The following is a 17,738-nucleotide window of genomic DNA, read 5'->3' as shown; positions in this document are numbered from 1 at the left end:
CTTTTCCATTATGGTTTATCACAGGATATTAAATATAGTTCCCTGTGCTTGACAGTAGGACCGTGTTGTTTATCCATCTTTGGGGTTTTTTTTGACAATAGCCATTGTAACAGGTGTGAGGTGATACCTCATTGTGGTTTTTTTTTTTTTTTGCGGTACGTGGGCCTCTCACTGTTGTGGCCTCTCCCGTTACGGAGCACAGGCTCCGGACGCGCAAGCTCAGCGGCCATGGCTCACGGGCCCAGCTGCTCCGCAGCACGTGGGATCTTCCCGGACCGGGGCATGAACCCGTGTACCCTGCATCGGCAGGCAGACTCTCAACCACTGCGCCACCAGGGAAGCCCCTCATTGTGGTTTTGATTTGCATTTCCCTGATGCTTAGTGATGCTGAGCACCTTTTCATGTACCCTCTGGCCATTGTACATATGATTTGAATAGAGAAGAAACGGGCCCTATCAGAAGACCCTTCTAGAACCCCAACACTGCTCCTCCCAGACAGTGTTTGAATGTGCCCCTCACTGTCTCCTCACACCCGTGGAAGCCTCAGCTCCAGCGGGCATGTGAGTCCTTCAAGAACAGAGAAAGGAGCCCCACCTCACTGGCAGTTAACTGTCACGTGGATAGTCCATTGTTGATGGGCTTTACCTGCGGTATTAAAGGGTCCCTGCAGCGTCTGCACGAGGGCTTGGATTTCAGGCACGTTCTCCTGCAGGGCTTGGCCAGTGAAGAGGGGGTTGATTTTGGCAGCTTTATGGCCATGCTCACAATACACCGTCACCAACCTGGCAAGGCCATGATCCACTAATTCAGGGGGAAAAAACAATAGAACAATATAGTTTAGGAAATGCCCACAAGCTGCAAAATCTGTTTTTCAAAGAAGGTTCTGTGGCCTTGGACAGTTTTAAACACACGGCTCCTACCCACCACAGCTGCCAGTGGTTTTCAGGATTAAAGACTAACAGACTCCAGGAAAACACACTTATTTCCTTAAATTTATCTCCTGAGAGCGAAAGTCACTGAAAAATACAGAAAGGAAACAGAACTATAAGTGCACATTTGTGACACTAATTATGCATGAGGATAGATATTAAAAGGAAACACCCCAAATTGAAAATAACTGTTAAAATGCTGAGATTATGGATAATTATAGTCCTCTTAATTATTATTTGAGATTTTTTATATCGTACATTAGAAATACAGACAATTTGAACTACAAAATCAATGTTACATTTCCTTCCTTATTTTATTTCTTTTTTTAATAAATTTATTTATTTTATTTTTGGCTGTGTTGGGTCTGCGTTGCTGTGCGCGGGCTTTCTCTAGTTGCGGCGAGTGAGGGCTACTCTTCGTTGGGGTGCGCGGGCTTCTCATTGCAGTGGCTTCTCTTGTTGCGGAGCATGGGCTCTAGGTGCATGGGCTTCAGTAGTTGTGGCAGGTGGGCTCAGTAGTTGTGGCTCACAGGTTCTAAAGCGCAGGCTCAGTAGTTGTGGTGCACGGGCTTAGTTGCTCTGCGGCATGCGGGAAATTCCCGGACCAGGGCTAGAACCCGTGTCCCCTATATTGGCAGGCAGATTCTTAACCACTGCACTACCAGGGAAGTCCCAGCCTTCCTTATTTCTTAAAGACCCCAGGTACATACACTCATGAAATCGTACAGTAGGAAAAGACCTTAGAAATTACCTTGTTACTCACATAATGAAAAAAATTTTTAAATCCCGTTTGTACAGCCTTAAATGAGTAATTCCCCAGTCTCTACTCAAGGGGGAATCATTATCTTTCAATGAATCCAATGCTATCTTAGATGATTTTATACTGAGCCAGAAGCTGCTTTTCTTCCCTTTCCCACAGGAAAGCCCTTCTAAAATTTGGAAGAAAATCCTTCAAGCCCACAATCGATTAACCTTCAGTTCATCAAGGTGGTCTTATACAAATCAAGCACAAATCTCTGAAGATGAGCAAATCCACTATGAAGGGCACACATTTTCTGAACATTACAAAAATTTGCATTTTTATTTTCAGAACCCAAAGAATATTGTTAGCACATTTTGACATACTTACTGACCATTTTATGAACATGTGTTGCCACACAATGATTTCAGAGCTACATGTTTATGTGCTGGGGTTTGTATTCAGGGTACTGCAGTGTATCTCTTGTCACAGGCTTAGAGGAAAGAACTGAGGTGTGTTGAACATGCATTCAATATTCATACGAATATGTAGGATCTGTTGGCACAAATCCGGCAGTTAAGAGGATCCACACTATGTCTAATAAACTCAACAAACAATCCCAGTAAATGAACTGATTTCAAGCTGGAGGAGTCATATATAATTTTGCTATAGTCTCTATTCTGGTTATGAAGTAGGACACCTTCATATTTCTGGCTAAAATACAGACAGATATATCTGTCTAAAGCATTGTCCCTGTTGGCCACTCCCCCTTAAAAGCAGTTGCTTCCCTGGTCTCTCTGGCATTGCAAGATCCTGGGTTTCCTCCTAACTCGCTGGCTACTCAACCTCAATCACTTTCGCTGGGCGAGAAGTGGGTTAGGGGATCCTCCTCTTTGTCCACCTCTAAAATATTGGTTCTCCCCAGGTCTGCCCAGGGTCTTCTTCTCAATCTACTTTCTCTCTAGGTGATCTCATCCACGACTTCCAATATCATCTGCAAAACTACATCCTTAGTGGGGTAAGTCCAGTGGTAAATATATAGGGTTATCATCACCATTCTCACCACAATCTACTAGCCCTCTTTTTTTTAATGCTTTATTTTTATTTTTTTAAACTTTTGGCCATGCCACGCAGCACGTGGGATCTTAGTTCCCTGACCAGGGATTGAACCTACGCACCTTGCATTGGAAGCATGGAGTCTTAACTGCTGGACCACCAGGGAAGTCTTCTACTAGCCCTCTTTTGAAAACATTCTCTTTAGTGAACCACATCAGCTCAGGGATCACTGCTTCAATTTCTAACTGAAATTGCTAACTGAAAAGCCAAGTTTTTAATGATACTCTAGAACACTGACGGGGGAGTTGGCACAAAAGGATGCTGCTCACCCCGAAGAACACGTGGCACCTACTATTCTGAAAGAGCCAGAGAGAGAGGACTATTCCCCTCCCACCTTGGGGCACGTCCTCCATCCATCCTGACCATCTGTTTTCTCTCAGACCCTCATTTCACTGCTCTGGTATCTTCCACCAGACCCAGTCCCATATCTCTTCCCTCTCTGTCTCCCAGATCCTTCCATTATGACCTCTGGAATTCTGTTCCATGCTTAACAGGTCTCTCTACCCTCTTCACCTCTTCCCTAAACAATTGCTTATACTCCTGTCGTCATGGGAATCTGCTTTCCCCTGAGGACACCAGTGGAAGGTGAAGTTACTCATCACCCACACACACGTCCCTCCAGTACTGAAGGTGGAGTCAATGCCTCCTCATTCCTCACTGACATTCCCCTGTAGTTAGTCCTCTAACTCTCTACAAACCCCCAGTCCTCTTAGGGACATGCCACAGTGTTGATAACTAATCCCCACTGTCCAAAAGTCATCACAAGATAATGCTGTAGGAGAATGCTTACTAGAAAAGCATCAATTTGTTTAGATGGAAAAAGACTAAAAGACACTATATATAGCATAAGCCTGATTTTTGTTAAAATTGGTGTATAATATATATTTCATTATATAGTATATCTAGCATATTAGTATCTATATACTTCATATGTCTCTGCATTTGCATGCATATATTCCACATATATAAAGGAAATAGACCAAAAACTTAGTGATGATCCTATGTCAAAATTCCTAATTTTGAGGCTTCCCTGGTGGCGCAGTGGTTGAGAGTCTGCCTGCCAATACAGGGGACACGGGTTCGTGCCCCGGTCCAGGAGGACCCCACAGCAGTGAGAGGCCCGCATACAGCAAAAACAACAACAACAAACAAACAAACAAACAAAGTTCTTAATTTTGGGACTTCCCTGGTGGCGCAGTGGTTAAGAATCCGCCTGCCAATGCAGGGGACATGGGTTCGAGCCCTGGTCCGGGAAGATCCCACATGCCGTGGAGCAACTAAGCCCGTGCGCCACAACTACTGAGCCTGTGCTCTAGAGCCCTCGAGCCACAACTACTGAAGCCCTTGAGCCTAGAGCCCATACTCCGCAGCAAGAGAAGCCACCACAAGGAGAAGCCCGTGCACCACAACAAAGAGTAGCCCCGGCTCGCCACAGCTAGAGAGAAAGCCCATGCACAGCAATGCAGACCCAACGCAGCCAAAAAAAAAAAAAAAATTTCTTGCTTACCATAGTTTCTAAGTTTTCTGTAATGAACATGTCCAGTAGAGCTCTTTATTTATTTATTTATTTTGGCCACACTATGAGGCTTATGGGATCTTAGTTCCCCGACCAGGAATCAAACCCAGGCCCAAGGCAGTGAAAGCACCGAGTCCTAATCTCTGGACCTCCAGGAAATTCCCAGAGCTCTTTAAATTGTATCCATTTAACTGACTTAAATACACCCTGAAAGCTTCTGATGATCAGATTCTCTCCACTGCCCTCACCAGTTGACTATATGCTTGTAAGAGTAAATTATATTTGTTCCTAAGGCTGTTGCTATGGGGAAAAGTAAACATTAGGGGAGACATTATAAAAATCTAGGAGATTCCGCACTCAGATTGCTTTCATAAGTGCTCTTCACTTTAAAGATTTGCATATACAAAACCAAAAATAAACATACTTGAGTTAAAATACGTAAAGCGTCTCTCATTTCATTATGATAATCCTTGATTTAATGATTTTTTGTTAAATTAACTGACCAAGTTTCAGTATCAAATGCATTGGATAAAATTGCTTCAGCTGGATTACTTTGGTAGCAAATAATGAAATTAAAAGATTTAAATGGATTATTGGATCACAGCAATAGAATACATATCTTCTTCACAAAAAAACTCCCTGTTACTGTATAAATCAAAGGATTACTGTAAGAGAAAAATGAATCCCTTCACCTGAGGCATAATACTGACCAAATGACTCAGTGCTCACGATATCTGTGAAAGTTCAGAGGAATTTAATTGGATGTTTAAATTCCTAAGAAGCCAGAGAGAATAGGGCAAACCACAGTAGCAGATATATACGCTCTTCATCCAAATAAAATGGAAAATACTGGAGGCGTGCTTCTGGCTCAGGAGAATGGCACATAGTAGATGCTCAAGAGATATTTGCTATTAGTTGAATGAATGAAGTCCTGAAATTCACTGTATTGTAATGGCATCACAGAACCCTCCCAATCAAAGGTTTCCAGAGCCCTCAAACATGCCGTATGAGGGCTGCAGTGGACCCCTCCTGATCACTTTGGGTCCTTCTCTTATGAAAACTGTACCCTCCCATCCCAGAGGGTGGGTTCCAGGGCCATGTCTCTATTGCTCCACTTTGCCTCCCAAAGAGTCAATGGATTCCAAAGACACCTGAGTCAAGGTGGGTCAGATTCAATCTTCCCAGAATTTGAGACTTGGAATTAAGAGATATGAGAAGAGTGAGCGTGAGACTGCTATCCTTAGAAAAGCCTGCTTGCAAGGTTTATGCTCCTGGTTGCTGCCTGGGAATTTGAATTTCAGGAATGGCCTCACCTGTCCCTAATTGGTAAGGGTGATCCACTGTGCCTCGACTGTTTGGGAGAACAAGGTATTTTAGGCTGAACACCTGCTTTCCTTCTGGGAGTCTGGGATTTTGGCACATGCAGAGGGTGCTTATACGAACCTCTCCCAATAAAAACCCTGCAGGGATATCGGCTTGGTGCTTTGTGACCGCCTGGACGGGTGGGAGGGAGGGAGACGCAAGAGGGAGGAGATATGGGAACATATGTATATGTATAACTGATTCACTTTGTTATAAAGCAGAAACTAACACACCATTGTAAAGCAATTATACCCTAATAAAGATGTTAAAAAAAAAGAAAACAAAACCCTGGGTGCTGAGACTCTAATAGGATTCCCTGTGCAGGTACATTGCACACATGTTGCTGTGTGTCTTGAAGAGGAGTGCATTCCGTGTGATGCCTCATGGGAGAACGCAGAAGGAAGCCTGCACAAAGGTACTCCAGACTCTTCCTGTGCCTTTTCCATTATGGTCCAGCTGTGTGTCCTTATCACATCACTGCCATAAACCTTAGCCATGAGTACAACTATAGACTGAGTGCCATGAGTCCCTTCTGGAGAATCTCTAAATGTGGGGTGGTCTTGTGAACCCCCAACACACATTATGGGTGACACAGGAGCTAAGTACCTTAACAGCTGTGCCTTATCGGGCCACACACAGCCTCTGCCAATATTCCCAGAGTTAGCTTTGGTTCACTCCCTTCTTGATTACTTGAAACGTTTTTCAGCTCTAGAAGATACCCTTGTACCCTTCAAATAAAGTCCCCTCTTTGCTTAAGATAGCCAGAGTTGGTTTCTGCTGCTTGTGACCAAAAGAACCTTAGCTAAAACAAGAGTAAAAAAACATTGTGAGGGACTTCCCTGGCGGTCCAGTGGTTAAGACTCTGTGCTTACAGTGCAAGGGGTGCAGGTTCAATCCCTGGTCAGGGAACTAAGATCCCACGTGCCGTGCACCCAAAACAAACAAACAAATAAAAAACATTATGATAGGGATATCTACTTCACTTTATTCTCTGCTGTAAGCAAACACAGTGGGGGCACTGGATAGTGTTGAATAGCATTTTATTTTCAGAAAGAAATGTGTTCATATTAACCAACATAAAGTACACTGACAGATAACCTAAACTAAACTTAGTACTTCAACTGGAAGTCAATACAGTTCTCTTTCATCATCTGGTCATAAACAGCCTCCCCCCAAAATATCTAGATCCAATCCACAGTCTCTTTGCATTCAAGTCAGCATATGCTTAGAGCAAGCGGGAACATTGGCTATCTATAAAAATACTGAAGACTCCAAGAAAGAGAGCTCCATAATTGGAGTCCCATAGGCCCTATTTTTTTTTTTTTTTTTTTTTTTGGCCACACCTTGCGGCATGTGGGATCTTAGTTCCCTGACCAGGGATCAAAACCACGTCCCTTTCAATGGAAGCGTGGAGTCTTAACTACTGGACCGCCAGGGAAGTCCCCTCTTAGGCCCTATTAAAATGAGACGGGGACTTCCCTGGTGGCACAGTGGTTAAGAATCCGCCTGCCAATGCAGGGGACACGGTTCGATCCCTGGTCCTGGAAGATCCCACATGCCGAGGAACAACTAAGCCTGTGCTCCCCAATTACTGCGCCTGCGCTCTAGAGCCCACGAGCCACAACTACTGAGCCTGCACACCACAGCTACTGAAGCCCACACGCCCTAGAGCCCGTGCTCCGCAACAAGAGAAACCACTGCAATGAGAAGCCCACACACCGCAACTAGAGAAAGCCCGCGCACAGCAACGAAGACCCAATGCAGCCAAATATATAAATAAATAAATAAACAACAGAAATTTATAGAAAAAAAGAAATGAGACAGCTGCCACCAGCTTCAACTTAGGAACTTCATAGATAACCATATCAAAAGGCAAGACTTGGTACCAGAATACTATTATTATGAATTCTGTACAACAAACTCACACCTAGGCTGTGCAGCTGAGTTCATTTTACATCCTATCTTCTCTTCCCATCTCAAACATGATATCTTTATAAGCTAAATTTATTTTGCCAGATAGTTCTTTCTTGCAAAAAACCAAACTTTAAATAGAAACCTTGTTCTGGTCCTTTCCTTTTTTTTTGAGATTCCTTTCTTAAATCATTGCCGAAATAGGTAAGCAGCAGTCACAGATTGATAATAAATGATAGTGACCATTTATTGACTACTAACTTGTGCTACACATTGTGTTACATTTTTCAGATACGTCATTTTATCTAATCCTGTAACAGCCCTGAAATAGGCACCCTTATCTGCCGAAGAGTTAACTGAGGCCCAAACACGTTAAGTGACTTGCAGAAGGTGACACTGGTAATGAAGAAGCTGGAATGTGAACTATTTGTACTCAGGTGTGCTTGATTTTAATCCAGTGTTTTACCCACTATACCATAACAAAAAGTGAAAAGGAAAGTCCAGGGCCTACAGCAAACAGGATGAGATAACTAGAAGTCATTGAAACATTTAAAAAATCATCTAAATATTTTTGAAAATCTCTAATGCAATAAGATTTTCCCCAACTGTTTTTCCTATACCTCCAGTAAAGGCTCCTATTATTTCTTTTCTCTTCTTTTTTTTTTTTTTGGTCCGTGTCACGCTGCTTGTGAGATCTTAGTTCCCCGACCCGGGACAAAACCCAGGCCCCAGCAGTGAAAGTGCCGAGTCCTAACAACTGGACTGCCAGGGAATTCCCAAGGCTCCTATTATTTCTAATATGCAACATACCTGCAACCTCACTTCAACTACTAAAGCTGATCTCCAAGATCACTAACCACTAAACGCTGTTTGGAATCTTACAGCTCCCCTCTCCTAATGGTCTCTAAATTCTGCCATTTTTTAATAACGCAAATCCTTCATAATGAAATTTATGCCTATGAATCACTGGTCCTAAGCTGTTGCCCTTCTATATACTAACAACGAACTATCAGAAAGAGCAATTAAGGAAACAACCCCATTTAGTGTCATACCAAAAAGAATAAAATACCTAGGAATAAATCTACCTAAGGAGGCACAAGACATATACTCGGAAAAGTATAAGACACTGCTGAAAGAAATGGAAGATGACACGAACAGATGGAAAGATATACCATGGCCTTGGACTGGAAGAATTAATATTGTTAAAATGACCATACTTCCCAAGACAATCTACAGATTCAGTGCAATTCCTATCAAAATACCAATGGCTTTTTTCACAGAACTAGAACAAATACTTCTAAAATGTATATGGAAACCCACCTCCATTTTAAATTAGGATTGCTGATAAATAAATTCAAGTTTACTTGGAAGTTGAGGTATACAGAGGTTAAAGTACAAGCTGTTTTACTAATAGCCAGTTACAAAGGACACTCATCACAGGTCAAATTTTAACTAGTGAAACCGCTGCCACCCAAAAAGTTTACTACAAACAAATCCAATATCTCTCCAAAGCCTTACTACAGTGAAAATCTTAGTAAATGAAGTAGTCATCCTATGCAGGCATTGATATTTGGCCAAGATAAACATATTAAGAAAGAAGGCTGATGAAGGTCAAAGAGGAGGAGGGAGGCACCATAACTTTGACCATACCTCCTCCCATTTCTCTGTGTCACCTCAGATGTGGGAGGATGCCTTGTGTCCATTTTCAGTAGGGTTTGTCCTTTGATTCATTTTGCCAGTACCAAAAGTTAATGTACATGATCCATCCCACTAACTCAGTCATTGCTCTCAACAAAGATGGTACCTTTTAGGACAACTGGTAGGCATTATGAAAAAGACTAAAGCTGGGACTTAGCCGGCAGTCCAGTGCTTCAGACTCTGTGCTCCCAACGCAGGGGGCACCTCCCAATGCAGGGGGCATGGGTTTGATCCTTGGTTGGGGAACTAAGATCCTGCATGCTGCACAGCAAGGCCGAAAAAAAGAAAGACTAAAGCCAATTAAACTGTGTCCTTGGCCTCATCAGCCTCCTATAATTAATAGAACAGACCATAAGCACAAGTTAAACAGAATTTAAGGAAAAACTCAATGAATCTTAATTGTCTTCATCAGCAAAAAAAAAGTTATTCCTTCTTCTAGAACATGGTAATACAGTATATTACCCTATATATAAAGTGTTTCTTAGTTCTTGGTGTTACGGTTGTACGTGCAAAATTCAAATGTATTAAATGTCACAAAGAAATTGCATATACAGAACCCTATTTCCACTTCTTAGTAGGAATCAATCATTTAATAAGTATTTAGTTAAGTGTAGAGCTGAAAGGAATATAAGACAAGGTCTTTACTAGGCAGGATCTTACAATGTAAATGAGAAGATGATCCCCGCACAAAACTGCACACAATTAGAAAAAGTTTAATACAGTCCAAGGGGTTGGGCCCCATACTGAGAGTTAAGGGAATTCAGATTAGGATAGCCTGGAGTTGTCTGGAAAGTTGTCAAGGAGAACTTGGGAATGGAGCTGGACTGTGGAGAGTAAGAAGTGGAAAGGCACAAAGTGAAGAAGAGATTTGGTAAGTGGGGGAATTTATGTGGAAAGAGGTAAGAAAGAATTAGAACAGGTCAAGAAACATGAAGGGCATCGAGTAGCAACCTAAAGAACCTGCATTTTTATTTTGAGAGGCAAAGTAGAGCGTTTGGAGACCTGAGTAAGAAAGTGACTCAGTTAAACCAACGTTTTAGAAAGACTGGACTAAGCTGGAAGGCAACTAGGCTATAAATTATAATACCAGCTAGGCTAGCAGTTTTACCTCTTTGAAGTCATGGATCTCTTTGAGAATGTGATGAAAGCTACGGGCCCTCGGCCTACAAACAGACACACACAGAGAGTTGTGCAAAGTACACAGACCCCCTGAAACCTTCTCATAGGTATCCATGGGCCCAGGTTAAGAATCCTTGAATTCAACTTTTGTTTTTGGTAGCAGGCCAGAATTAAACACCTAGACTAGGATCCTAGTTAGTGAAAATATGAAGAAAGCAAGGCTTTGAGAAATAGAATGCTCAAAATGTGACAGGAAGTACAAGGTGAAAAAGTTGCTTGCCCCAGATTTTTAAAGTACATCTGTAGCAGAGACTATTATAACTCCCAACATCCATTTTCCCTTCTCTTTTATGGTAACAGATAGTTGAGTATATGACCACCCAGAATAAGGATACCCTTTCCAGCCTTCCCTGCAGCCAGGGTGGCCATATAACTATGTTCTGGCCAATGAGAGGATAGTAGAAGTGATGTTTCAACTTCTGGGTCTTACCCTTAAAGAGATGGTGTTCTCTTCCCCTCCCCCTTTTCCTCCCTCTTGCTGGCCAGTATGTGGCTATAGTGGTGAACTATCCTTGACCAGAGTTGAAAGCAACACCCACAGGGTGGCAAAGAAACAACATAGAAGAAACTTGAACCACTACAGCTTTGCAGAGCAGAGCTGTCATACCAGCTCAGACTTCTACTTACTTTATTCAACCCACTGTTATTCCAGGTCTCTGGCACAGCCCCTGAACACATCCTATCCAATATTGAATTTGCTACTGGAGGTGGGTTGCTGCCATAACAGAACCTAAAATGTATATGACACTGGCTTAGCAGTCAGGTGGTGGGTACTGAGGACCCAGGTATTTCAGACTAGAAAGCTGAAGCAGTGTTATGTTATCTGACATTTGGTAAAACTGTCACTTGCGATATCTTGAAAGGCAGGCTGCATGCCCATGGAGCCTGTAGCTCAGTAGTCTATGTTCATCGTTTCTTGTCATCTTCAGGAAAGCCCCAGAAGAAAGGTGAGGTCAAGGAGGAGATAGTTCATCATTAAGAAGAGATGGAGGGAAATTCACTCCACTACTGGGAGGTTTTCTCCATCTGTGGCCTCAGTACCTAGAGGGCAGACCCAGCCAAGGTTGGAAGAGTAGAAGCAATTAGTTAAGGTAGTTCTGAAGAGGCTGTCTTGGCCGGATATAGGAGAAAAGATGAAACCCCTTTTTAAGTACCTTCTAGTAAGCGTTATCTGTTAGATGATGAAAGCCAGCTGAGCCTTCAATATCACACAAAGGGTTTTGCCTTCCCACTACAGCATATTAGTTGAGATGGTCTCAAAATAAACACCATTAAATTTAGGGAGTCGAGTGGGTAGAAGCAGTAAATAAAAGACCAGGGTTTGCAGGCTTAAAAACTAGGCCCGGATGAGCTCTTTGACTGTGGGCAACTTGCTCATGGAATGACTAGAAGCAAAAAGCCACAAAGCAAAAAGACTGCAGTCCTAGGAATTTTATTTAAGAAACTGAACTGCCGGGTTTCCCTGGTGGCGCAGTGGTTAAGAATCCGCCTGTCAATGCAGGGGAGACAGGTTCGAGCCCTGGTCCAGGAAGATCCCACATGCCGTGGAGCAACTAAGCCCGTGCGCCACAACTACTGAGCCTGCGCTCTAGAGCCCGTGAGCCACAACTACTGAAGCCCGTGCACCTACAGCCCGTGCTCCACAACAAAGAGGAGCCACCGCAATGAGAAGACCAAGTACCACAACGAAGGGTAGCCCCCGCTCACCGCAACTAGAGAAAGTCCGTGCGCAGCAATGAAGACCCAATGCAACCAAAAATAAATAAATAAATATTTTAAAACCCTGAACTGCCAAAGAAATCCCAACTCCAAATCTCAAAAAATGGTACAAATGAGGTTACTTACAAAACAGAAATAGAGTCACAGATGTAGAAAACAAACCTAGGGTTACCAAGGGGGAAATGGGGCAGGGGAGGATAAATTGGGAGATTGGGATTGACATATATACACTACTATATATAAAATAGATAACTAATAAGAACCTGCTGTACAGCACAGGGAACTCTACTCAATACTCTGTAGTGACCTATATGGGAAAAGAATCTAAAAAACAGTGGATATATGTATATGTATAACTGATTCACTTTGCTGTACAGCAGAAAGTAACACAACATTGTAAATCAACTACACTCCAATAAAAACTAATTTAAAAAATAAGAAATAAAAATAAATAAAATAAAAAACTGAACTGCCAAAGAAATCCCAACTCTGGCCAGAAAAAAAAAATCTGTAATTGATGACTACCTAAAGTAACTCTCAGGCTCCTAACTTTATCAAAATAAAGTGGACCATGAAAGGTGTGCAGCCCCCAAGGAGGGCACACTCCCCAATGCCCTCAGAAGATACAGGTTAAAGAAGAACCCATGGGCTTCCCTGGTGGCGCAGTGGTTGAGAGTCTGCCTGCTAATGCAGGGGAAACGGGTTCGGGCCCTGGTCTGGGAGGATCCCACATGCCGTGGAGTGGCTGGGCCCGTGAGCCACAACTGCTGAGCCTGCGCGTCTGGAGCCTGTGCTCCGCGACGGGAGGGGCCGTGATGGTGGGAGGCCCGCGCACCGCAATGAGGAGTGGCCCCCGCTTGCCGCAACTAGAGAAAGCCCTTGCACAGAAACGAAGACTCAACACAGCCAAAAAATAAATAAATAAACTCCTACCCCCAACATCTATAAAAAACAAAAAACAAAAAAACTACATCCTTAAAATGGGCAAATTTAAAAAAAAAAAAGAAGAAGAAGAAGAACCCATAAGGCAAGACCAGGGGAAGGGACAGGGGCAGAGTTGAGGGGCCAGATAATCTAGTGAATTTACCACTAAGCCACATAAAGGGGCTTTATCATTCCTTCCCAACAGGACTTGATAACTGGTCTGAACCAGTGGCTGCTATAAATTCCTCATTCTTTCCTTTTGTGGATGGGAGTTTCCTTTGTACATCGAATGTGTATATATTCAGGATGGATGGCAGTTCATAAAATTCCAGACTCCAAGGAGCCACAGCCACACCTGCTGGAGAGGACTGCACATTCTCCAGAGAAAATGGACTGGGAGCTGGATTAAGGAATTTAATGGAGGAGGGAGGAAGTGAGTACATTCTATGTGTGGGAAGAAAAGCTTAGGCTATTTGAATGGCCAAAGGGGCCGAGCGTGGTGATTACTAATTATTTTCCAACATCTATTTTCCTCTTCTCTCTCAAAATAATTTTTAATTGGAAGGTAGCCACCCTGAGTAAAGACTATGGTTTCCAGTCTCCCTTGCAGGTATGTATAGAAGTGTGACCAAGCTCTTTGGACGTGAGCTATATGTAATCTCCTTCCCCATTCTCCCACACAGCCTAGTAGGAGTAGTATCTATAAAAAGAGTTTTTACAAAATGATGTGATAAGTTCTTAAACAGAAAGAACTGTCACAGATCTACATGGAATGATAATTTTGGAGAAAGTTACAAAACGGCCCACTTGCCTTTAAGTTTTATTCAGAGTATTAAAAAAAGATATAAGGAAAAAAATTCCTTAAGTCAGATCCCACAACTGCAACAAACAACTATTTCTCAGTATTGATTTTACTCTATCCTCTCAGTACAACACAATATTGTACCCTTAGCCTGCAGTTTTAACTCAATACTGAACTTTCTAAGTTCACCAAGGATCCCACAATACAGCAAGTTCATTGCTAGGAGGGGTGGGGAGGCACAAGTTGGTGATGAGGGAAGAGAGAAGATTATATACAGATAAAATCAACTCCAGAGATATTTTTTCAAACCACACCAGCCCAAAGCTCCCTGGATGATTTGGATACAGTCTTGCCATTGAGAACCACCAGCCCAGACTTTTCCCAGCAAAGATTAATTCTCGACTGCCAGGCTGTTAATAGGAATCAAACAGAGACCCAGCAGTGAGGGAAAACCTCAAATAAGATCACAATAATTGCACACTGAGCACACACTAGTAAGTTCTTAATTGAAGAAGAGATTGTCAAATACATCTTACACATACATCCCTTATGACTATAACAGTGTTTGGCCACGGTGGCCACGGACATCCTGCTAGAGAATCACTTAGAGTGACATAAAAATACAAATTCCTGAACCTCATCTCAGGCCACTGAATGAGAACTAGGGTGGGGTTTGGGGGAGGGGAGAGGGAGGCTGGCCTGGAAGCTAGCATTTTAACATCACGCAGAGTGATCTGAATGCGCACTTCAGTTTGAGGACAGTTGGCATGTAAAATTCTGGGCATTCAATTTGCCAAGTGAAATAAGATACCTATAGTCTTACTCTCAAGGGATTAGCAATCTAGCTGGCCAAAATCCTGTCCCTAAAGAAACCCGCTAGACTCAAGAAGGAGAATCAGTTTTATTCTAAATGTCCCCTGGGATCAAAAGCAAAATATTGAGGTTCCAGTGTGTGATGTACTGCTCAAAGGTCAGGTGCTTAGACGATGAAGGGGCTCCTAATTGTTAATCTAGTAACTGGATCAAAGATGCCAAATGACCTTCCTCTAATAATCGATCTGTGTTCATCTTCTATTCTGTGAAGATGAACAAAGATACAATAACTTTGGAGCATAAACCAAATGCTCAAAATTAGTCTCTAGCATATGAGGATGCAACAGAGCTTCCAAAAACTGATACTCGTGTCTCGTAATACATTAAAACCTGAGTAACACGTTTCTAAATTCAGCAAAGAGTTCTAAACTCTGAAATTAAAGAGGCTACACAGAGGAGACAAATGGATAATAAATACCATGCTGTGGTCCAAGACCATCTACTAACTGCCCTCTTCACCCTGCCACAGTCGCGATCCCCACACATCCCGGCTCACACCAGCTTTGGAGACGGACCTGGAAATGTATCCTTGGGTGATCTCCAGGAGCTGGGATATCTTAGAACTTTTCTTTTCCTGCAGCCCCGACTCCGCAGAGAGCTAAGTTCTTATACGTTTTACGACCAAGGAATGGAAAAGACAAGAGCTCACAAAACCATTCTGTGACCCCGACCCTGACTGTATGCACGCCTGTCCGCCTCTGCTCCCTCGCCTCACGTTCCTCCCCACCCTCCTACTCGCACACTGAGGCCCCTAGAAGCCCCAACTATCAAAAGCACCCCACCCCAGGCCAGGCAGGAAGGCCCCCTGCCTCCCCAGGCCCCACGCCCACCGCCCGGGCCCAATCCCTGACCTGGGGGGCGCACCAGGCCGCCCTGGGGCTCCCGGCTCTCGGGCTTCCTCGGCGGGTAGCCGTAGACACCCCTCTCTGTCTGGTAGCCGCGCCGGAGGAGGAGCGGAGGGGCCCGGCCGAGGCCCAGTCTTGTTGCTGCCACAGTGGCCAAGGCCATGTCCCGCCAGGCCCCCCCCCCCGGGCCCAGAGACTTCTGCGGGAGATCTAGGGGTCGCGTCCACGGGGAGGTAGCTCCTGGAACCCACCGCGTGGGAGGCGAGAGGAGGGAGGGGGGTAGGCGACGGGAAGCCCCGCCTTCGAGACAACGCCCCCAGTCCTGATTGGCCAGGACCGGCCCTCGGAGCCAATCTAGATCAGCGGCCTTCAAAGCGAAGCCACGCCCCGGGATCCGCTGGGTCTCGCGCGGTCCTAGAGGCTAAGGGCAGCCCTGGATTTGGGAAAATGGGGAGTGTTGAGTAGAGCGTTACCGGCTTTCTGGTATAAACTTTGATATACCTATATATGCTGCGGTCTCCCACCAGGAGTGATCACCCACCACCCCTCTCCTGGAAGCCCCAGAGCACATCCTCACACACACGATGCAGTCTCCTACAGAAAGGAAAAATTAGCGACAGGGTGCATGAAAAGTGGCTGGGACTCAAACCAAGGGACTTGGTTTGAAGGAAAGGTCATAGGAAGTAACCAGAAAATCAACATCCCCCCTCCATTTGCATTTTTGTAAGAAACATTGAGGGAGAAAGAATAAAATAGGGGAGAAGGAGCCTGTACGAAAGCGATAGAATAGGAGTGAAGAGAAAGTGGACGTGGAAGATTTCATGTGGAGTAAGGTAAATGTGCAAGGTGAGGGGCACACCAAGGAGAGGGGCAAGCATGAGCACAGAAGCCTGGGAGAGGCTGCAAGGCATTGCAAGTGATTCCAAGAGGCCGGCGAATTGGGTGTGTATTGAGAGATGGGAGTGGAAAGGTAGATACAGGATAACTGCGTGATTAAAAGAGCTTTCAATAAAAAAGAAGGAAGTAATTACGAGATCAGTGTCCCTTTATATCCCAGAGAAGGGAATCTCCAATCTCCCACAGTGACAAGGTTAGCCTTGGACAGGAGCAAGGGCACTTCATAGAATATAAAAGGGAGGAAAGGCAGAGCATAAGCGTTATCTGTTTCGGTAGGCTGATAGATTTAATCATGGAACGATGATGAAGTTCTTTTCTGCTTCAACTTTTTTTGGTGAAATATTAAGCAAGATGAACAGCAGAAAGTGGGAGTGAAAAGACATGGGAGGACGTCTGAAAGGGATAATAAGGTATGAAGCAGTGGGATGGGAAAGTGAACAGACCCAGAAATGTCATGATTTGGGGGTTGCCAAGAGCCCACTGAGGCTTGTGGTTACGGACTTGACTCAGACAAGACAGAGTGATTGTGAGTTTTTCTCCAGATATGTTCAGCTCCTTTTGCAGGTGCAGGGTAGGCAGGAGTTGTATTTAACTAAGGATGGATTTTTGCCAGGCAGGTATGATGGAGAGATGGGGCAAGGGAGAATTCATAGCACTGAGCCATGCAGTCCAGGCTGGAGAAGTTGAAGGGAGGCTTATGTTGAAAAGTTGATTGGATCAGGGGACTGAATGTACCAGGGGTAAAAGCGTGCATAGTTGGAGTGGGGATTCTCATGTAGGTGAACTGGTGGTGTCACTGACTGACATTTGAAGTTGGGACTTTGAGTGGAAGGCAAAAATTGGAATCAATTTCTTTTCTTTTCTTTCTTTCTTTTTTTTGGCCGCGCGACATGCAGGATCTTAGTTCCCCTACCAGGGATCCAACCCGTGCCCCTGCAGTGGAAGCACAGAGTCCTAACCACTGGACTGCCAGGGAAGTCTCTGGAATAAATTTCTTGAGGCCTGTGGACCTTGGATAAGAATTCTCGATGTGGATTGGCAAAGTTCATAATGTTTCAAAAGTTTTCTGTTTTGGTAAATATATGAGAAATAGGCACTCTTATACATTGCTAGTGGAAATGTAAAATGGTACAAACTCTATAGAGGGAAAACTGTCAATATCTTACAAAATTAGAAATGCATATTTCATTTAACCCAGTGATTCCGCTTCTAGGAATTTGAAAGTCTA

General features: G+C 43.9%; 1 protein-coding gene across 1 annotated transcript in view; it reads right to left on the bottom strand.

Annotated features, from left to right (window-relative positions):
* DHTKD1 (dehydrogenase E1 and transketolase domain containing 1) overlaps window positions 1-15,864 on the bottom strand; it is a 53,517-nt gene extending 37,653 nt beyond the window's left edge. Inside the window, exons 1-2 of the mRNA XM_082846237.1 lie at window positions 15,620-15,864; window positions 646-801 (exon numbers count right to left, since the gene is read on the bottom strand). Coding sequence (XP_082702363.1) covers window positions 646-801; window positions 15,620-15,776 — 313 coding nt within the window. The 5' untranslated portion in view covers window positions 15,777-15,864. The remainder of the gene's footprint in view (window positions 1-645; window positions 802-15,619) is intronic.
* Window positions 15,865-17,738: the final 1,874 nt, after the last annotated feature.

This window comes from Leucopleurus acutus, assembly GCF_964270905.1.
Source record: "Leucopleurus acutus genome assembly, chromosome: 1".
NCBI classification, from domain to species: domain Eukaryota; kingdom Metazoa; phylum Chordata; class Mammalia; order Artiodactyla; family Delphinidae; genus Leucopleurus; species Leucopleurus acutus.
Note: the sequence above shows the minus strand (reverse complement) of the source record. Positions and strands in the feature narration are given on the sequence as shown.